The 23,082-nt window shown below is 43.2% G+C and overlaps 1 protein-coding gene across 6 annotated transcripts in view; it reads right to left on the reverse strand.

The window, feature by feature from the left end:
* The window catches only part of kazna (kazrin, periplakin interacting protein a), a 180,759-nt gene that overhangs the window by 15,670 nt on the left and 142,007 nt on the right, over positions 1–23,082 (reverse strand). For all 6 annotated transcript variants that reach the window (XM_030118086.1, XM_030118087.1, XM_030118085.1 and 3 more), the window contains one exon: positions 10,446–10,637. In XM_030118086.1, the coding sequence (XP_029973946.1) occupies positions 10,446–10,637 (192 nt within the window). The remainder of the gene's footprint in view (positions 1–10,445; positions 10,638–23,082) is intronic.

The following is a 23,082-nucleotide window of genomic DNA, read 5'->3' on the forward strand; positions in this document are numbered from 1 at the left end:
AGCACTTTTCCCGGACAAAGAGGGCCCTGGGGCCCCGCGCCGGGGAACGGAGGAGAGATGAGGAGGTGCGAGCGTGTTTCCTCCCGCTGACGGCCACGGTGATGACGAACGCACTCCGTGGCTTGGTCCGAGCCGAGAGTTATTACTGGATGAAACAAGTGAGGGCCCACCTGGGAGCCCTACAGAGATAAAGGTAATGTGTGTGGAGCAGGAGGACGGAGACGACAGAGAGGAGGTGGAGAGGAGGTGGACATTCAGGGAGACATAAAGCGTGTCGTCTCTTTTAAGCTGTGCATTCTGGGAGATCCTACAGTTTTAAATCCACTGATAACGATGCTTCCGTTGGACATGTGTGATGAATCGAATGGAGAGGTGGCCATTTGGGCCATTATTTATCCAAAGGGACCCAAAACCATAGTCAGAGCAGCAGGTTCAAGTCAGTTCAGCTCAATATCAGAACGTTTCTGAACAAATACACAGCAAATCAAATGGTTGTGAGACGCTACTCTTTTCGCTTCATCTCCATTGCAGTCAAGCCTTATTTCATGATAACAAGGAGATTTTCTCCACAAGCTCTTTGAATTGAGGGAATCGGCGCCCCAGGGACCCCGAGCCTCGTCTGAACCCACCCGGTGACCTTCTCACTGTGAGGGTTAAACGCGTTGTCCTGCATGGAAAGGCTCTATCAATAAAGATGGACTGATGAGGATTGACTGCTCATCATTACACCCCTGTGGAGCGCTGACATGCATCACGCACACATTAAACTATTTCCTATCAATCTCCAGGCAGTCACAGATAGCCATACTGTATAATGCACAGGCTTTTTTTTCTTGGTACAATAATGACTTCCAGTTTTTTTATATCATTCACCTGTATATTTTCCCCTGTCGGGGATCACAAGGCATGCCTGAGCTTTCATTCTCTCTAAATGTTTGATTACTAGTTTGGATGATCAATCTTATCCCAGCGTTATTTGACAATGTTTCAAAGAGCTTCTTTTGATGTCTTTTGATTCTGGGTTTTCTTTAGTGGCCTTATAAATGTTCAGTGGGCTTTGAGGTCAGGCGACTGCTGAGGAAGCTCCATGAAAGCCAGCGTCTCTCTGGTGTTTTTCGAAATCTTCAAAGCTTTGAGCCGAGTTTGAGCTTTTGTCCCAGTGAAGGATTCTCCAACAAAGTGAAAACCAGAGTAAATAACATCTTTACAGAAACTTCCGGGTGAAGTTGCAGCCGGTTCAGTCCCAGTTTGCAACTCAAACAAACATTTACGTATTAACCCCTCCGTATCTAATAACAACACACTCCTGTATTATTGTTGGTGTTTATGAAAATCTGTCTCATTCTTGCTTGAAATAATCTGGTAGACCTTGTTTTTCTCCTGAGAATTGCATTGAATATTGCCATCCATTATTTGAAACCACTCTTAAGAAAGGACTGCATTTTTTTATTTCTTTAGTAAAGTTTGCTTTTCTGATGAAGCTGCTCTCAGCTCAAAGTTCGACATATTGATCCTCTGATCGCGCGGTCTTCCTGAAGCTGTGCTTTGGATGCTTATCCAGTTTCCTCGGAGAATTTCAGACTATTTTGCAGTTGATATCCTCCAGTCTGGCCATGATCTGCTCCATCTACCCACAGAATAACAATTTGATTTCTGAAACCTGCTTCTGATATTCAAGCCCTAAAAATATTGTCAGTCTAAAATAGTTTCCCCAGGTCTCGATGAAAAAGATGAAGGATCTTGGATGTGGTTTGACTTGAATCTATATTTTCTGATCTTCTTAAATTGTGTTTGTCTGTGACGGGGAGTGTGCCTGCATATAGCTGAGGATCCTATATGATTTTTCCACCTGTGTCAGCAGAAATGGAAACTAGGACTCATGTGGTTCAAGATTTTACCAACAAACGTCTCAATGAAAACAGCTCCTATTATCAATATCAGAAAACAACTACTCTATTCTATAATACCTGCACGAGTGTTTATCACATCACAGAAAAGCTCTTCTGCTTCCGCAGCTCTTGTGTTTTAAGTGGTTGAATGTGAGTATCTAACACTGTAGTGCACTAAAAGCCTTTGTCCGCCGCGATGCCTTGCTGCTGGAGGACATAATGAGGGAGCCGACTCATTAGTTACCGAACGGGAAAGTCCTCAGAGGATCCATTCTGGTATTAAAAATAGCCCAAAGCCGTGGCTCTTAACCTTTTTTCGAGTGCAAGCCCCTTGTTTGAGGACGCATTTGTCTTCGGCTGATTCACAACAATTTGTCAAAATTAGCATAACGAGCGCCGCGTGGCGGAGTAAAACAATGTTTCAGACGTGAAGAGGGGATCAAAACAAGGGGAATGTGCTTATTTACTTCCTGAAGGTTACATGGGAAGATTGATACTCGTCTCTCACACCATTATGTCAGAAATACAGCCAAGAGAGCAGTTTGTGGTCTTCATACAAAGCTCCTTATTACCCGCTTTATACTGTATTTTGCTATATCTCCTTTACGTACTACTAAAGCATTTCCTCAAACACAAAAGGTTACATTAATAGTTTTCTGGGTGTGTGTGCTTTTTGGGCTTTAGTGCCATTATGTTGCTGTGGTGAGGGTTTAATTTCAGGGATTACTTTACTTTATTCTGTGTAAAGCTCCCTGTGTTGCTCTCTCGTGCTCTACAAATACAGTTTGATCGCTGACTGAATAAAGAGGAAACGGTTGTCGATCCTCATCTACCTCGGGGCAGGGTGAGGAGAACATCTATTTTTTGTCCTTTTTAGTATTTAGGTAGCGATTCTAACAAGTAGAAGGGAAAACTTGAACTTTTTTGTTTTACTTTATGTAATCCCTTCCCCAAAAAACCCAATGTGACGTAAAAGCTCCTCTGAGAGAAGGATTCAGGTGAGATTTATGTAGGTGAAGATTTGTGTGGGCTGGGCCTTGATAAATGCTGCTCTGGTTTCAAATGTCACAGTGCAACATTGCTTTGGTCCGACCCAATATCTTTTTGGCTTCACTTTTGTAAAGCGAGAGCAACGTGGGTACAAGTCATTCATCTTCATGTACAGCCGCTGACAGCGGTTTCTGTGAGCCTCCACTCAGGAAACACTTGAGAAAAAAAGTTTAGTTTGCATCCTGAATGCCAACAAGGTCAACGCAATGTGATTTCATCCTATAGACACACAACACCTGAGTAAACTTCGTCCAATATTTCTGCTAAATCCAACTTCGTTCATCCAACCATTGTATATTTTGAAACTTTTCTCCAAATCAAGCTGCTAAAACATGTTGTCAGAGAAAACATTTTAGTCAGTCACATCAAGTAAATGAACTCAAGCTTTTTCAGTGTGCAGAAACAAGCAGTGTGTTGTGCGTTTCTGGAACACACACAAAAAAAACCCTCACCTGAATAAATCTATGTTGGTCATTATAATTGTAGTTTGAGGAAAGGCCTTCCTCATCATTCTTCACTGTGAAAACACCAAACTGTCCCAGGCAGCTGCTCGGCTGGTCCACGCGGTCTGAACCTATTACTGTGGTCTGATTTCCACCTCCCACTCACTGCCTTCATCTGGTTAAACAGCAGCTGTCATTATCCAGCAAACTCTGTTTATTGTTGAGAGAATGCAGCAGGATTCACGTCACGTATCACACCGGCACTCTTCAGGAATCCACCAAGTCCACAGCATTTTGATGCATTCAAGTTCGAGACTGCTGCTTGTATCAGTTCAGCTCACAGACACGCACTTATCAAAACGTCTTCAGGAAACTTCGCTCTCCATGCCAACATAACCCCATACAGCTTCGGCCCTGAAGAGACGCAGGCTTTTAGTCCGCTCTTAACATAATTATTTTTTGGAGGGGACAAAAGAGACACGGGCTCATTGGTGGGAGTCCATTGTTCATGGTTTGGGATTTTAAATCTGCCAGCTGAATAATGAAGCAGGAGCAGTGTGTTCACCTCCTCGCTTCCTCAGTAAAAACAAACCTGTGGAGTTTATGAGGATGATACCTGCCTTCAGCTGTCCTTGCTGGAGAGAATAGCAAGTCAATGTTGCATGAAACATCTTTGCAGATGATACTTCATGGTAATGAAGGCAGACATACGACCTTTTTATGATGTTTACGCACAAACAGCAGCAGTAAATGATGAAGCAATGTGTTTCTTTAAAAATCAGGTCTTAAAAATCCAGTCTTTTAATGGTTTTAATGCTCATGAGCCAAACAGAAACAAGTCTCCACTCTCTTTAATCTCATCAAGGTAAGCGACACGATGAGAACCGGCAGGACTGATTGTGTCTCAGTTGGTGTGTGTTGGTGTTTTAAGTGTCGCCTGATGGAGGAGGCCTTGTAGTCAAGGGCAGAGCGGCAGTGTGTGTACAGTGTAGCGTGAAATGACACTGAACGGTGTGGGGAGGCTGCGCTTTGATGATACACAACTGTCTACTGGTTTCATTTGAGCTCTGGATTGACTGGGAGTCCCTCAGCGGCGGCAATTATCCAGAGTGGAAATAACTCATTAAGAACGGCAGCAGAGGGCCAACTGTACTTTGAAAATTCATTAAATAAAACTTTGATGTAAAAGTCCAAATAAGAGTTGTGTTAACTTTTGAAAACTTGACATGCTCACTCTCAGAAAAGTAACAATTCAGTTAGAATTGTTGAATATTACTAACTTTTTAACAACAAAATGTTTATTTATCATTTATATTGTTGAATATATTTCTCAATGTAAAAATTTTCAAGGTATCCAAGATGAATTAACACACTCAAATACTTAATGGTGCATTAAGGAGTTTTTCAACTTTAAAAATGCTTATTTTCCACCATAAATATGTTACAAATATTCAATGATGTGTACAATGTGCCCTGACATATTCATTTTAAGTACCGCTAACAGCGCTAAATTGTCACTGGAAAGTTGCAGTGCCGGTCCGGCTCCAGAATTTTTTTGCTGAGAATTTGAGACGATGTGACGTAATGCGCGCTCCCGCTGGTTTGATTTCCTTAAGTTTCGTTTTGTCCGCCATTACTCCGCCAGATGGATCTTCCAGAAAATAAGAAAAAAACCGGCCTCTAGCACTGCCACAACTCCAGCACAGACCCCACCAGGCAGAAGAAACTTAAATTTTACTCGAGCGCCACTAAAAGAGCGAGGAAGGAGTCCCCCTCTTCCGTGCACGTACATGGACACAAGCCACAGGCACGAGCGTTTCACTAAGCTGCAGTTACGCCCAAGGCCTGCAGGGACCGTTGTTTCACATAAAACGAGCAAACTCCTCAATGCACCTTTAAGATGACTTTATTGCAACCTGCCTGCTGCTGCTGCAGTAGTTAGTGTCTCCTTTTTTTCTTTTCCTTCTGTTGATCGTTCTCTTTGTCAATGCATAAATCACTTTGTTTAGCCGAAAGTTAAGATTATAGAGCATTTTCTTCCAGCTAACTGATGGTGTGAGCTCAGCAATAGTAGCCTGACATGCCAGACTGACTTTATTTATAAATAAATGTATCCCTGAGCATGGAGAGACAGTCTGGTGTGCTAGGCTACAACAATAGCACAACTAAAACTGGAAAAGTGTTTCTCTGTTCAATATCATGATTCGTGATATTTTCAGGAACTGGTAAACTGCAACTAGTTTTAAAATAAGTGACTTGTATAATTAAGTTTTTATTTTCACTGTTTTTCGCCGCACTCGCACAGCCAATGTCTCAAGTAAAAATGCATCATTTTTGCATTTTGGTTTCAGAAAAGTTTTGTGTTTACATGGCAACATTCTGGAAACACTGTCCATTTACACTGTGAGGGCAGAAAAAGAGGAAGCTTTCGTGTTCAGCTGGTAAAACCTGCTTTTACCCCGGATGGCAGTGATGGCAGGGCTCAGGTGGACATCGCTCCAAACAAAGACAGAGGGGGTAAAGAAAGGGACATCACAGAGAAAATGAAGACCAGGTAAAGAGAAAACAGAATGCAGAGCGGTCATCTCTCCATTTTGTATTCATAGGCAGCAGAAGATCTGCATGTAATTTATCCACGGACTGTCTGAACTGCAGTAGGAGTGGCAACACTGGTTTTGTGAACCATTCCCAAAGTAAACAGGTATTTGTCTCAAGTGGCAGCGAGCAAAAGGAGGGGATGATGCATTTTCTTTCCCACTACTTCCTCACTCTGGTGTTACAAGGAAAATTGCGCACACATATAGAGAGCTAGTCGGCGATGCAGTAATTGTTGGTTGCCCTTCAATAAAAACCCCAGGGTGCTTAAGATCTCCGTTCTTCTGGGAGAAACACTTTGCTGGAGCATCTGGTGGGATGTTTGCAGTACGCCAGCCTTGTGAAAGCTGGGAGAAATCAAACAGGCTCGACTTCTCGCCTCCAATCACTTGGCAGCATACGGAGATCGCAGTAGTTAATGAGGGATTCTCTGCTGCACTTGGCCCGATGTTTTCTTTTCATCATCACAAGCCACTTTAACAACAAAACTATTTCTTACTCCAACAGCTAGCACGTCTTTATTGAGGTATTACAAATCCTTCAAGCGGAAACTGACCCAACAGAAAGACGACTTCAACATGAGCTGAGCAGATCATACACATCAGAATGTCCAAGATTTATCACTGTTATGATTATCTCTCTCTTTGTCCTGAATTCAAGTCTTTCAGAGGAATAAAACAAACGTCCGATGAGATGGATGAAGGGTTTGAAAATTCTTCAAAAAGCATAATTAGGTTTTTCACAGAATTCAAGGGGAGGACGTTTAGAAACAGGACAAACACTTTGAGAACTCAATAATTAAAAATAAATAATCTGTTCTGCTGTTTCTATTCTAATTGCTCAAACAGGAACTGATCACTGAAGGGTCCACATCATTAAAACCTTTGTGCCAACAATGTAGAAAAAAAAACAAAAAACTGCAGCACAAATACAAAGACCACAATATGACACAAACAGTACAGCAGAAAAAAAAAGCCACAGCAGAAATGCAAGAACTGCAGGAAGAAATGCAAAAGTGACAACATGACTGAAAAAGCTGCAGCATAAATATAAAATCAAGAGAGGATGGAGGGAGGATGGAGAGGCTGTTTTTGTGGATGGAGCTGCTGCAGGTTTGTTTCTTTTTCTCAAGGACTGACAGAATGTTGTGATGGGAAAGTTTGACAAAATGTTCAAGTTGAAGAATCTTTATATCTCCGACAGGGACACAAATAGTTCCACATCCAGTCAGACAAACACAAAACACAGATCATCCACACGTGTTTTGTAATCATGTGGTGGTTTTTGTATTCGTGTGGGATTTTTTTCCAGGAGTTCTGAATGATCCTTTATGGATATACCTATATATTTGAAAGATGAGAAAAATCCTCCAGAGATGAATAGGGACGCTCTCTTTGAACCATTTACTGCATCTCACTCCTGCCTCTGCTGGCAGGTGTTCAGTCCACGCATGAGAGTGGCCCTTCAGAGCAGCTGCTATATAAACCCTTCTGCCATATGAGTGGCCATGCATGGACAGCGTCCTGTGCAGGTTTTGGAAAGTGTCCTGGTGCTCAAGTACCCGTTTCAAACACAAAGGACACATTTCATCTTCAAAAAGCGATGAAAGACCATATTCGAAAAGACAGTATGTTATTCAGCGTACTGAACAAAAATACATGAATAGTTACAGGATCTTTCTGTTGGCTCACCCTAAATCCTTTTAATATCAGTGACAACATCCCTCTGCAGTTTTTATTTTCTCTCCTTTGTCCTTAAACAGTGGCAGCCTATTCAAATATTCATGCACACAAAAATGTCACCAGCACTGCCCGGTGCCACACACCAGCGTCTGCAGCACAGATTAATGTGTGAATGCATTGGGCTGTAAGTGTTGGAAAGAGCTGGCAAAGCAACAAACACACAAAAAAATGAGACAAAGAGAAATGTCTGATGTGTTTCCACTCTCTTCTTCAAAAACCGCAAATGTTGTTCTGGGAAAAATGAATGAATGAATGGCTCCATAAACAAACACAAAAGAGCAAATAGCTGCTAATATTGTTGCTGGGCTTTCAGAGCTGTCTTAAAAATGAAATATTTAGAGTGGGGCGAACGCAAAAAACCAGTTCAACTATTCAGCACTGAAAATAGCTCATTAGCAAATCACACAGCAGCAAAAACAACGTACAGACGAGCAACATCGTATCACTCCTGACAGGAAACAACGGGATATATAAGAAGGGTATAAGTTATGCAGTGATAACATGAAAACAGGAAACATGGATTCATCCTGTCTCATATCAATGGTGCAGGTTGGGATGGATGGCTGGTCCCTTGAGTATCAACTGAACATGAATGCCAGAGCACTGTTGTGGACCATGTTTATCACTACATGTAATCAATCCGAACACCAGTGTGTGAAGATTTCTCTCTATTTGCAGTGTGAGTGGCAGCCTGTGGGGTGTAAAATATTCAACCTGTATCGGCTGCTGCAATCCTAAATTGAATAAAGAAAATGGACGGATGGATGAATGTTTAGCCAAAATTCCCACTGATGAATCCATATTTTAAGTATCAGAGCAAAGCTTTGAAGTGACAAAAAAAAAAGCTAAAAACCCAGCTACAGGGCCGTCGTCCTGCTCATGTTCACAGTTTCTTCACATTTCGCTTTTTTGAAAGGCTCTCCAACACAACCAAACTCAAATATGACAACAGCTAATTTCCTCATGTCCTCCCACATACCTCATCTGAACCGCAGACCAGTGGCTCTGCATAGCATTTCCAAATCCTTTTTTCTTATAAAGCTTTCATTAGCTGCTGATTACTTTTGGTGCCTGCTGGAGGCGGGCGGGCTCCGGCCTTCATTAAGAGGCCTGAGTCATACAGAGAACTGTACATGGCTGTGTACAGCCCGTTCAGACAGCCAAGCATCCAGCTGAGGACCAGATAAGTATTTATTTGATGTGCGCTCGGCCGCAGTCCATTTTCTTTTTATACGGGGAAAAAAAAAAAAAAAAAAAAAAGCGTGGGCTGCAAGTGTCAAGTGAAATGTCGCAGCCACAAAATCCCCTGACAGCACGTCACGCTTTTGTGTGATACCAAATGGTAGTTTTTGTGCTCTGCCTCGTTCCACGGGCGATAATTCTTTGAAAAGAGTGATTCACGGCCGCGCTGATGACATCTCCGCTCGCTGCCCTGCAATCCAGCGAGCGCCGCCTGGCACAGCATGTTCCATTAGTTTACCGTGAGCACGCTTGCCATGAAGACCATAAGTAAGCATATTTCCACTCAGTTCACAACGGACTATAAATCAGATCGACACATTCGCCGCAAGAATCCTTTTTGATTGTGGCATATCTTTCAGTGACGGGGACAAATTCATGACCTGCAGGTCAAAGGTCAGCTGCAAAGTTCACAATGACAATGAAAAAAGTTCCTTTAGTTTTTTCAATAAAAGTAGCTGCTGTATTTGATGCAGGCATGAAGAAGTGCCTTTTGTTATTAGGAATACAGAACACAACAAAAGAGAGGTCAATAATGCAGCAGCAAGAGCTTGAAACCATTTTTTTGTTTGCTTGCAAAGTGCAGCAGCATCAAAGACATACTGTGAGGGTGAACTTGTGAAAAAACAGCCATGCTGAGGTCTGCAGAACTCGGCAGGACTTTTAGTTCATTTGGAAAGTCCACTGAAGAGCAAAATTAAATGTTTTCTTGTATTTTTGGGTGTAATACTAATAAAACAGAGATGACATTTATTCATACATCGTCTTTATCTAGTGATATGATTGCAGCAGAGATAGAGAGCAGCTCATCAGTCCTCTCCCAAAGACACTCCTCCATCTCTAGAATACAACACATGCTAATGGACCATGAAGCAGCTGATGGGCTGCATTAACCACACTGTTACAGACACTCGTGCCAGCATTATGGTGAAAAGAGGGAGGAAAAAAACGCATCGACTCCAGGCCCTATGGGGCAAAAAAGCTGCAGGTTTCGTCCCAGCAGGAGCTTCACAGACAATCCTAAAATCTAAAGCAGCAGGATGCTGAGCAGCTACAGAGTTTCTCTACTGGAGGGTGGAAATCGCTGTCAAGTTCCTTTGTTTTTGCTTTTTACATTTTTCCCATTTACACTGAAACAAAACTATCTACACCCGTGGTTATTAAGGCTTACTCAGCAAATTAAGATTTTCTGAATCCAATCAAGTCATTTGCATTGTATTCAATTCAATTTGGGGGTTTATGATGAATGTGATTCAGCTGAGAGTGTAAATACAGGGACATAGTATGAAATGCAACCTGGTTGTGAAGCAGTTCGCTCTAAGGTGCATGAGTTTGCATGTTCTCCCTTTGCATGTTTCCTCACATTATCCAGCTAATTGGCTAAAATGTGTGTATTAGAGGACGCTGCTGTGTTTCAGGCCCCAGCGACTCTCCGCTGGTGCAGAATCAGGACTGATACGCCACGTCAGCGTCGTCGGCGCCGTTACCTTGCAGAGCCTCCTTGGCCCGGTCCAGCTCCTGCTCCTTCTGGGCCAGCTGCACGCGCAGCTCGGTGGCGGAGAGCACGTCGGCCGAGCAGCCTCCCTGGGTCTCCTCCAGGTCCTTGCTCAACATGTCCTTCATCTGCCGCAGCAGGTGCACCTCCTCCTGGAGCTGCGCCACCTCCTCACGCAGCAGCACTGTGAAGACACGCAGAAGAGGGAGAGCGTCAGCAGGCGGACGCCCAAACGCCGTCCAGATGGGCGTCGTTTTGCTCCTGTCTGTTTAAAGGGCGAATTCATTTCAAACCAAAGAGGGAAGTGTGACTCCTGCAGCCGGAGAAGGAACAGGCTGAACCCCAGCGCTGCGAGAGCGGATCTGCTTTGAACAGATACATGACTGCAGAAATTACCACGTCTGGGGTGCGAAATCGATTTAACATCGCCACGGGAGGCTATGGATTCTTTTTGTGATTGAGATATCTGCGGCGCCAAATTGGTGTGAGTAACAGGCATCACCGAGATTGGCGTGATTCCGTAAATTAGGAGAGACAGGACGTCGACGCTGTAATCAAATCTATCTTTGAAGCTCCTCTGTGCTGCAGAAATTATGACAGAAAGTGCCATTCAACTGAACTTCATTAAGTGCTGCTTTAAGGTGCTCTTCTCCGGCTTTGTCCATAAGAAGCAGACAAAAGAACTGAAGACACACGGAAAAAAAAAAATAAAACACTGTTGTTTTGCACAATGTGAATCACCGAAAATAACTTTTAAAGAGATTTCAAGGCATCTGCAGCAGAGATGAGACTTGGCTGGCTTTCAAAACGAGCCGCAACAGACAAATGTCACACTGGAAATTCTCACAACACACCTCAAAAGAAGAAATATTTAATCTAAAAATACGTCTCTCTGCACAGTGAGCGCGCTTGTCTAGGTGGAGCGTATGGAGAGTAATTTATAGACGGATGAGTCGAGTCATTCTGCTCAATTTCATGCATCCTGAGGGCGGGGGGGGGGGGGGGGGGGGGGGGGGGGGGGGGGGCTGTTCAGCTCCATTATCAAGTGTTGTGCATAAATCACACTTCTCACAGACACACACACACACACACACACACACACACACACACACACACACACACACCACATATCGCTATACCAGCTTCAATACTACTGTCTAGAAAAATAAAGAACTGAGAGACGAAGCAAAAGCTTGTTTCAGGGCGTGAAGAGGCATCAAAGAAAAAAATACAAAACAGATTTGTTCATTGGCCAAGCACAATGACTAGAATTCTGTTTCAGAGTCCAGAAATACACATTTGCACCACCTGAAAATTATTTGTACTAGAATTTTTTTCCTTTTTTAAAATTCATTTCTATAGATATGGTACGTAGCCAGTCGTGTAATGAGAATGTAGTACTAGGTATTCTAGTAATTTTATGCTGTTTTAATAATGTGATAATGTCATAAAACAAACAGGGCTGCATTTCTTGAAAACAGAAGCTTATTGATAAGACAGACAGTTGTCCTATTCACTCAGTGAGGACACACTCTGCAGCACTCTCTCTCCCTCAGTTGTGGTTGTACAAAATGCATTCCTAGTTTATTACTTTGTTGGTAAATTATGTTTTTGGCTTTATGACATTCAGAATAGTCAAAATTACTACATTTCTGCAACAGTATTACAATATTAGTTGTTACATCTCATTCACTTTATTTATTACTTATTAAACCCCTGAGACAGCAAAGAGAACTGTTTATTTTGCTTTGATCATTTTCTTGTGCATTTATCCATCCATGGCAAATGACTCTCACATCATCTGTAATCTGTAATACCAGAGTTGTAATGCAAACTACTCACATGCTACATTTAAGCAGAAGTACTATTTAACACTTCACTTGTGGTGGTATTCTTAGTACACAAGCATACAGCACATGTGAAGTGTAGTTTTCTTTTTTGCATCACTACATTATTCATTGCACTTATTACATTTTGAAATTACTTTTTTTTTTAAAGCTAAACCATAATGTTCATTACATTATTGGCAAAATGATATTACAATTGCAGTGCAAATAATTTATTACACTATTGGTAAATTACTTTATCACCAAATTTTGCATTATTTTACATTATTGGCAGGCATTAGGTTAATTGACTTTAAAACAAGTTCCACTTACATGTAGTAAAGCTATATCTCCCTCCCCCCCCCAATCTGCGCTCGTAGCTCTGATTGGTGTCTTTACAACCAACTCTACTGACGAGCTGCATCAGAGGATGTGTGAAGTTCTCTGCCTTGCTCAGTGTGTAGCACAGCCTGCATCGCTTGACTTCTCACCTCATCCTCCCCCCGAAACTGCAATCCGCTGCTCGTCTGACAGGTACCTGCTTTCTAGGACGTCCGAACCCCTGAAAGTTGTGTTCACTGACAAACTGAGGAGCGGCCGCTAAGTGACGAAAATGAAATGTAAAAGTGCTTATTAGGAGGAGGGTTGTGAGAGGAAGAGCGTTGGACCAGCGAAGTGTCATTACACCGAGGTACACTTAATGGACCCCATAATAGAAACACATTTTACGGAGCAACTCAAGCAGCAACACCCTTATTGGCATCCCGGGGAGCCGTCCCGTCCTGGAAACAACCCACCGCAGTGTTCGCTTCATTGGCTTTTAAAAAATCCTATAAAAGATTCAATTCCTCATTCATTACGTTTTACATGTATTGATCCAGAATGCAAAGAGTCATAAATAAGAGGGCAAGGACACTGTAAATGTGCTCTTAAATCCCAGTAAGACGTTCACTGGTGCTGCCGAGCCTGTATTCAATGCTTTACTTAAAGATGCGACTGCAAAACATCGTCTGATGCCACAATTCTGGAGCCGTAAAAGGCAGGTGAGAGCTCACCTCCATTATCGCCTCACACACAGAGCTTTAAGATGAGCGATTCAGTGAGCCGCTGGAAGACTGATCACTACTCACAGGTAATGAAAGAATCAATAGTACAGAAAATATCAACGTTGCGACAAAGAGGGGAGAATCGGTCGTGTTTATATGCTTTAGATGCAATTTTATCAGTGAACTATTGAAAAAACTGTAGATAAATGTGTTTTTTTTCTTGTCTTGACAGTCGCTTTGGCTTCCTCGAGGTAGTTGTACTGTTACCATGCAACTCCGCGCTTTTACAAATATCCCCTCGATACAACAACCGCTTTGACCCCACAGGTCAAGATAATCAACATTTATGTTGAGCAATTGCATTTGGCTCATTTGCATTTCTATGTAATGTGTTTTATTGCCTTCCTATCTAAAATTAATTCAAACTTGGTTACTATTTTATTGTGGGCTTTCCTTGCCTCATGCAAATTTGTGACATTATTACTCTTGCAAATGCACTTTTGCAACGGACTTCATCACGCTTAGGTCTGATGTGAATGGAGGGCTGGAGGAGGCGCTCAAAAGTTATATTTGGAAAACAACAATCACATTTATTTATGTTCTCCGAGGTCTTCCTCCTGCTTCACAGCTCCATCTCTAACATTCTTGTCGACTTTCCCTTTAATATTTTGTTGCCTAGCTGCAGTCGTCTCCATCCTGTCTGCTCTTGCGTCCTCCTCTTCTCTTTTTCATCTCTGGCGCTGACCGAGGCACTTGACCTGATTTACCTCCGCTTTTTCGCGACATGCATTTCTACCAAACTCCCTCCTCACTCGTGCGGACGTATTCTGCCTCGTCTCGGCCGACCTTCCTGCTCTTCTATTCACGGTGCCATTTTTTTAAATTTATGTTACACCTAATCAGTTTCAGGGCTGCTGAAGCACAAAGCTCCAGACTTGACTTTGTGTCAACAACATCGACTATCACAACTTCGTAAGCAATGGTCGTATTCTCACATCTCACCACCAGGAGGACATGTTACCGTCTTCCTCTGCGTTGTTCTGGCAAACACTCTGCTACGCCTCCGGATAGCACGGCCAGAGTTTGGGCGCAGGGCGGGGTGGGTGTCGGCGGTGCGGACTGCCGCCTATTTTTCACTGTCCGCAGAGCCTGTGGGATGGTGGAGAGCGCGCGGCGCAGTCCTGCATTACAATGACAGTCTGAGAGGGAGCCTTTTTTGATAAGTGGCATCTCCTTCAGGACTACATACAGCTCATTCCAGCAGACGCTCCTCCTGCTGCGCCTGTCAGCGTCTGCCTCCGGGAGGCCGTGACGCACAAGACAAGGAATACAGACGGAATTTATTAATCATTTGTCAACAGCTCAAGTAATTACTGTCATTTTATCACATCATGGTCATTCTTTCCATCCAGTATCGCATCAGTTGTAAGTTTATTATTGTAATAATCTAATTAGATTTGATCCATCAAATTTGATCATGTTTGAGACACAAAAATCAATCAATGAAGATGGAAAATGTCAGAATTAAACAATTTATCAAACATCATATCAAACTTGATATGCAACATGATAATGCAACCTAATTATTGCTTAATTATTGTATTTCTTTTTAGTTTTCAGTTTCTTCAGGTCTGACGGTGTCACTGATCACGTTTCATTGTTGGTTGGTTTGTGACATTTTTGCAGTTTTGACACTGAATAAATTAAAAAAAAAAAGAAGAGAACAGGAAAACGATCCTGGAGGAAGTGATCCAATATTTAAAAAAAAACAACACAGATTTGATCTAGTTCTTTTGCAAAAGTTAGAGTGGATTGAAAGATAGTGTATAGCAACAAGAAGCCAAAAAAACCTGAAATTTTAAAGAAAATTGTCCTCAGCGTGTAATCCTGCTCTGGAATGGCTCCATTCATCATTTCTTTTTATGCTGCGCCCCTCAGACAGCACAGCTGATTTCAGGAGCGCTCCTGTGCGACTGAACACAATCATCCAGGCCTTAATTACCTCTCTTCTCAAACAAACAGAGACAAAAATAAAAACCCAGGAGATGACAGCTCAGAAGAGAGACGTTGTCACCGGCGTGGGACTGAGAGCACAGACAGTCTGCCGGCTCGGAGCCGGGCTGCGGTTGGACGTGGAGCGAGAACTCAGCTGCCACTCAGCCTCGGCGCTGTTAGGGACGAGTGGAGGCATCGGGGTCGGATCTCTGTTGCCTCTCTGCCGTTATATCAGCACTCACTGCCATCTGTTGCCCCCTGAAGCCGAGTTCTGGCTCTTATTTGACAGTTTCAGCCAAAGTCTTGCATTATTTGAAGAAAACATTAACTTCAGCACAGTTTTTGCCTTATTTATGCGCTTCGTCTGTTTACTATCGAGTACTGCTTTGAAGCATGAACACATCACTGAGATGACGCGTCATGTTTCACTCAACCTCAGAGCTACGAGTTGAGGAGAACTGCATCAAAAAAAGGTAGCATTACCTGGAAATCCAGCTCATTTCTAAGAAAGACAGCCCCCCACAGAGGCGTGTGGACAGGCACTCAAACACAAAATGTACAAAAACAGGGACCTTTAAAAAAAAAAATACATTTTCAACTTTCCAGACTCCAGAGAGTGTGTAGTCATGGGATTTCGCACAGGCACAAATCCAATCCTGACAACCTCTCAATCTCAGATTAACAAGGCCTCTTGTCTCCGTCTTCGGCGACTGAGATCAACAGCGAACACACACAACAATAAAGCTAATGTGGAATATATCACAACCTCTTCGCTGGAATTTTAAAACTTCGCAGTGCCCATCCACGCATGGGAGAAATTATCTAGTAAATTATCAATCAGCTGGAGATGAACTCCTCTTCACCCTGTAGAAATCCCCTCTCTTCTGTCTGTGGCCAAATATCTCGAGGGAAATATCCAACTCTGTTGCTGCAGAATGTCCTGCTGTGTTTACCTGCTACAGGATTTTTTTTATTTTCTTTTTCCTGCACCGTTTCACGACAGCTCCCTGTTGTGACTGAAGATACCGCTGTAAGAGCCGAGTTCACCATTCTGATAACGGAAACTGTGTTTTATTCATAGCCACGAGGAAGGCCGGCTCCCAATGCATCACGCATGCGGTGTGTTTGTAGGAAATACCGGCAACATACAGGAGATGATTTACTGTAGTGCCCGAAACTCAACTGAAAACAAAAACGTCCACAATCAATCAATTCACGGATGAAAGCTGCTCTGTCCAGTTTGCATTCCAGCACAACATTAGCTGGTTTAATGAGTAGATCAACATGAAGTCCAGCATTAAAACAGCAGGCGAACAACCAGCCAAACTATCCGTGATGTTCCCCTCCATATTTTTGCATTCGCAGAGCATGTTCTCTATATTTTTTTGTGTTATTTATGTCCTTCCAAGAGCCAGCTGTGGAAAATCCAATTCTTATTTGTGAAGGAAAACAAGAGAGGAATACAAAATGAGGCAAGACGTCATTTGCTGGTTTGCTTTTTGCTTAGTTTTTCTTTTTTTTCACCCAGTCTGAGATCTCATCAGAAAATGCTATTGCCCGTCAATTTTCAGCAAAGAATGATCATGTTTTTATCTGAAACTCACCACCAGTATGCCTAAATAATACATGTTCACAGTTTAATTCAGCTCCACAGGCAGATGTAGCATCTTTTAAAAATGTATCTTTTTCATTGTTTACGTCGAACATTGGAAAGAATGTGCAAAAATAAAATGTGTAAATGTGTGCGTCTCTCCTCTGTGTGTGTGATGTGTGCTTCCATCCCGCCCCCATCAGGGCCGCAGTGTGTGGATTAGCTTCCCAGGATTCAACTTTGTTTGTTGTTTTCTGTTGCTGTCTTATTATTTCTTCTCTGGCTGCGGAAACTGGAGTTTTTCCCTTTCCAGTTTCCAATTCTTACATCGTCTGGTTTTCCTCTACGATTTCATGATAAAGTTCCAAAAGATGGCTGGACTGTAACTGCAACAATATAAATGAATATAAAGCACGAAAGTATCGGTTTTCTTTGCACATTTCCTGTTTGTAAAACCTCATCATGCACTCAACGTGTCTCTCTGACTGAAGTCTTCTGCGATTCCGAAGTGCCACCGGGATTAAACTGAGGCTAATGACGACTGATCTCTGTTGGTGACTCCACTCGTGAAAAAATATGTGCATTCATTGACCGCCTCCCCCTCTTCCCCCATTCCCTTCCAATTCCCTTAACGGGCTCGCCTCTAGTTATTATGATTCATTGAAACAGTAAATAAAATCTCCATCCTCGGCCACTGATGTAAATGGCTGCTTAAATGTGCGCATTTGCATAAATAGCAGCCGTGCATCAGCTGACGCGCGTTTGGTCGCAGTGAATTATGAATCTGATCAGTGTCGTTTCCTATTTGTATGATTTAGGCAAAATGGCTGAAACTGTCTCTCTAAATAATCCGCCAGCCTTCGTGTGACAGCTTTGCTATGGCTGAAACTGCTCATAAAATTGTTCTAAAATATCAGCACTTCTCTGGGGACTCGAAATCCATCATGGTTTCTTCATGAAGTGAACTTAATGGTGCGAGAAAGGAGATTAAACAGCTGAGGAGAAAATAGACTTGATGATTGTCAATATGAAGAGCCCTCCACCTCCCCACCGTCTGGCTGTCCACCCCGACAATATGTCTTCTCCTGCACTCCTACCTCCTTGAGGTCCTTCTGCCCCACTTTCACAAAAGCACAACTCAGAAAACCAAAGTTGCGAAAAGGTCCAGCAATCTGTCAGAAAGTCCGGTGGCCACGAGGCAGCTGAAATTGGACTGGGCCGGGATGACAATGGAGGTCGAAAATTGATAGGGAGTGACAGTAAGTATCTGGAGGGGGTCATTTTTAGATTGGTTTTCCCTCTTTGGAGGGAGCAGGAGGTAAAGGAAAGGGAGGGGCGCAATTTTTTTTTTGCCTGATAATGGAAGAGAAAAATCAATTAACGGGATCTTTCGTTCGAAGCAAATTCCCCATTCAGACAGTTTTCTGAGTGAAAAAGTCATGCTGTCCTACGTTTTAAACTGAGCGATGGAGCACCTGCTCCATCCATCTCCTCCACCTCGATCGTAGTTCAACTCAGGATTGCTGTGGCTGGAGCAAATAGAGCACAAAGTGTAGACTGCAAACACAAACAGACACCGCAGACAGTCTCGTTCATGTGTGTGACTGTTCTGGAGGCAACAATCCACCTTATAGCTTCAGGATGTGGAAGGGAGTCAGAGCGCCTGGAGGAAAACCGCACAGGGAGAACATGCAAATCCAGGATCACACCTGTAACAAGTAAGACTATCTGAGCGACTGTTCATGTTGGATGGGCTGGGTCGGTGGGTGAAAACGCCACGTTTCAGGGCAGATATTAGAGAAAATACTAATACAGGAGCTGGGATTTGCAGCAGAAACAACATCTGATAGCACAAATCCACATCAGTGATCACCTGCCACCCTGTTGCATAAGAAGAGGACACTTAGAATACAGAGAGCACAGTCCGCATAACTAGAAAGTGAAGAATTGGTAAAAAAAAAAAAAAACCCTAAGAAAATCCCTGATTTCTACAGAAATATTCAAATCAGTGCTCAGCACTAAGAGACAAAGCTGGATTTCAACAAAAATTACTACTTACGACGAGACAAAGCATGTGCAGGGTAAAATCCACGCCTGTGGTTCAGAGGCTATTTTCAGCATAATTCAGCCTCCGGTACCAGCCGAGTATCATTTACCGCGGCGTAACTGAGCATTGTTGCTGACCATATCCACAGCTCCTCATAATGACGGTGCGCAGCTCCTCTAATGGCCACATTCAGCTGCAAGACAAGTCATGTCAAAGAGCTGTTATCACCTCAATCTTTGTATCGTTTGTGGATTTAATGATGAGTTTACTGTCCTCGGATGACCTCCACGCTCACCAGATGTCACTGCACATGGGGAAGACCAACGGCTCATTTACATCACCAATTTGCTGCAGTTGCCACATGAGTCTGTGTTTATGTGGCTCCAGACTCCTGGGCAGTGTTTCCACGACCTCGAGAAACATATGACACGAAGAGTTATTGCAGTTCTGACGGCCAAAGGGAGCCGAATCCCGTTTTTGTGAAGCATAAGTAATAAAACAGCCGGGGAGTGTAAAAACTAGCGGGTGTGACAGGCTGACGTATTCCACCACACACACCACATAACGGCTGCACATATTGTGTGAAGATTGCTTCATGAATAATAAATGATTAAATTCGGGAGCATTCACAGTCATGTTGGGAAAAAAACCCGATAAGATATTTCTATGATGCGACAACAAGCTGCTTGGATCACTGCGGTCCGGCGATCGGCCTCACGGCGTCAGATCTGGTCTGCTTGTAGTGTTAAACAATCGCTTCCTGCCAAACATGCACTACCATAACAAATGTCACACTTAATGACGGGAAAACGCCGCGAGGAAGCGCAGCGCTTGTTAGCGCCGAACACTCTTTCTGCAGCGGAGATGAATGGGTGTGCGAGGAGTGAACGTGAAGTGAAGAGCGCAAGGAACAAAGAAACAGCCCAAATCAGGAATGTGTTAAATAAAAAAAAAGGGAATGAAAAGAGCGGCCGGGGTCAAGAATGCGAGCAGCAAGTGCTTTCATGACGGGAGGCAACGGCCCACATCCTCTTATTTGTTTTGGACTTGGCAGCCGAGCCGCGGCCCTGCTCGGATAATGACATTCAACCCCATCCTGCTCTCCCAAATGCATTCAGAGGAGCCACGCTGGGTTAAAAGCTTAACCCTTCACTGCACGCCTGGAAACAAAGGACATATTGATTTTTAAAGTGTTTATGTTAATGTGATTAAAATTTCCCAACAGATCATTTTAATTAATTATTCTTTTATCAACCGAAATTATGCACAACAACACAAAAGTGTCTGGAGACTGAAACTCATTCAAAACTTTTCATCCATGTCAACAATCTGCCGAATCTACAAATGTTGCTCATTTACAAAAGCTTTAACACAGGAAGAAAGAAAACAATTGGAAGGTTTAATGAGATAATGATGAATAACTGAAGGTCGTTCATTTGAACGTCATTTATCTTCTGAATTTTTTTGTTTTTGAATCTCTGCATGGCGACCTTTATCTACGACACATTCACAGCTCAGGACCAGAAAATTTGCCTTCTCCTTTTCTTCGTGTTTCCTCTAATTCTATTGGCAGCAAAAGAGCACTGGAGCCAGCACTTTAGCACATAAAGTCCAATAAAATCTATGAGGATCAGCGGTGTTATTCCACAGGAAACTACATGCAAGAGAGCCTGTGGGCTAATGCGTCCCCTCCAACATGGTCTCATTTCCCTGCAATGATTACATCCTGAGAAGCACATAAATCTCATAGATTTACCTCCAATCTGCAGCGATAGAAAATCAGCACAGAGATAATGAAACTTTCATGCACTTAAAAGCACTCGAAATGCCTCCAGAGAAACCCAAATCTGGTTATTAAACTTTAATTTCTTTCATCAAACTCAGCAGGTGAACTCGGTGAGAAAAGTTGTCACTGATGAGAAAAAGTGGGAAACATCAGCCGCTGTCTGACCTCCACTCCAAGAGATCCGTTTGTGTCCTCAGGACAGAGAAGAAAAGTTACCGGATAAAGCATACTGGTATTAGATATCACAACTTTTACTCATGGACTGCAACACAATCTGATATTGCTCTGATAACCATGAAACGTGTGTAGAAACTTGGGATTTTGCATTATTTCATAAATTCCCCCTATATGCATCTTAAGTTAGTGAAAGCACAGGTGTGTATTTTCACATCATGGAGGGAAATATTTCATGCAGCGTTTCATCTCAAACGAGATGTTGGAGTCATTAATAAAAGTCGCGAGGAACTGACCCGCTCAAACACACCGACACATTCACACACGCACACGCACACGCACACACACGCGCGTTTATGGATCACTGATAGCAAATTCATCAGCGGTTCATGACGGCTGAAACGCCGGCGCCCTGACGGATGAAGGCGGCCCGGAGTGTGTGCTCTGTCTGGGAGTGCTCCGCTCGGGATTAGCTAGTCAATTCTCACGAGCAGAACAATCTTCCTGCGTCGCCTGAGGAGACGACAGGGTCACGGCTAATGAAAATGGGGGAAAAAAAGAAGAAAGAATGGAAAAAAAAAAACCACCACACCTTTCCTTCAGGCACTCCGTCACATTGGATCGCACTAATATTTTTTATTAACTGAGACAAGAATGATGAGAGATCAGTGTTCAGAGTAACACATAAGGAGGGCCTATTGGCAAAAAAACCAGCCTGGAATTTATGGTATTTGGACATAAACATGTTTCTGAAACACGTAACGTGGCCCTGACTGTAGACGGACACAAATACCAACAAACCCTCACATCTAAAAACCTTGAAACAGCAGTTTTCTTGAGTGGTTGAATAAGAATCTGGATCCAGGTGACGGTTGACCAAGCACGGCTCGAACAAACCACAACTGAAATCCACAGGATTGGATGTCGTCAGCATGAATTCACATCAGAAGGTATTTAAATGACAATGTCAGCGGCTGCACCAATCCCTCCCTCCTAGTCAGCCAGCGTCGATCAAGCAATCTTGACTTTAACATCACAGAATTTGACATCCACATGCTGGCGAGCCTATTTCATGCTTCAGGTCCTTGGAGTAATGGGAGGGTGAACTCGTGCGAGAGCATCGGCTGGAACCGAGCTCGGCGGCGAGCAGAGAAAGCGATCGGCGCAAAAGATAGGCGGTAATCTCATCCACATTCCAACAGGATCTGCATCCGCCGGCTTAAAACCCTCCCGTGGATAGCATCGGCCGCGCCGGCCACAACTTGCATTGGCGCTCGCAGGAGGACATAAACAAGCAAACGAGCCGAGGTGCATAAACGCATGCAAATATTTGCATTTTCATACATAAAATGTCCTGTTTTTCTTTGGTGGACTGAGCAAGGAAAATTTATGTGTCTTGATCTTACTGCCCTTTCCCTCGGTTACATAAGCAGCCCTCAGATTCTCACGGTATGCTCTTGCACTGGTTTGACAGTAATCTATCACAACAATGTGTTTGTTTTAAAGGCAGCCTGCCAGCTCCGATGCAAAAAACCACAAACAGAGAGATTTATGTCCTCCTCAGACTGCAGATGAACAGATACGCCGCACAAGTTTTCACGTTTTTCGTCACGCGGGTTTCTGAGCAGAGCTTTTGTGAGACTACGAAAGGTGCAGTCGAGGTCATGAGACACAGATGGCTGAATGGAAGATCAGATAGACGCAAGATAGGATGGATGAATTAAACGGTCCTGAAATCTTCGGAGGCTGCAGATGAGCAGAAAATGGCAATTCCTGTCTGGTGATCAAAGCGCCAGTTAGCAGATATCCTCCTCTGTAAGCGCTTTCCTAATTCAATACAATTCATCACGCGCCTGTACCTTCCACTCGTTTGTACTGAGATGGTGAAAACGCTGCCGACTCTCGAACATCGCGGGTTGCAGGAATGAGCACAGTTTTCCTATTTTTAAAAACAATTACGAGCTGATTGCTGGCAGCGTTGGTGTATTAATGAATGGCTGCTTTGCTAAGGTGGCTTCATTAGATAGCAGCCTGTGTTTGTGGTGTGATGCTGGACAGCTTATGCAGAACATGACGAGCATGCTAATTGGCTGCACAGGACCGGCCAATATAAACTGCCATGGCCGTGCTTGATGAGCTGTGCAGGAATTATAATGTAACCAAC

Source organism: Salarias fasciatus, chromosome 20 (assembly GCF_902148845.1).
Source record: "Salarias fasciatus chromosome 20, fSalaFa1.1, whole genome shotgun sequence".
NCBI lineage: Eukaryota > Metazoa > Chordata > Actinopteri > Blenniiformes > Blenniidae > Salarias > Salarias fasciatus.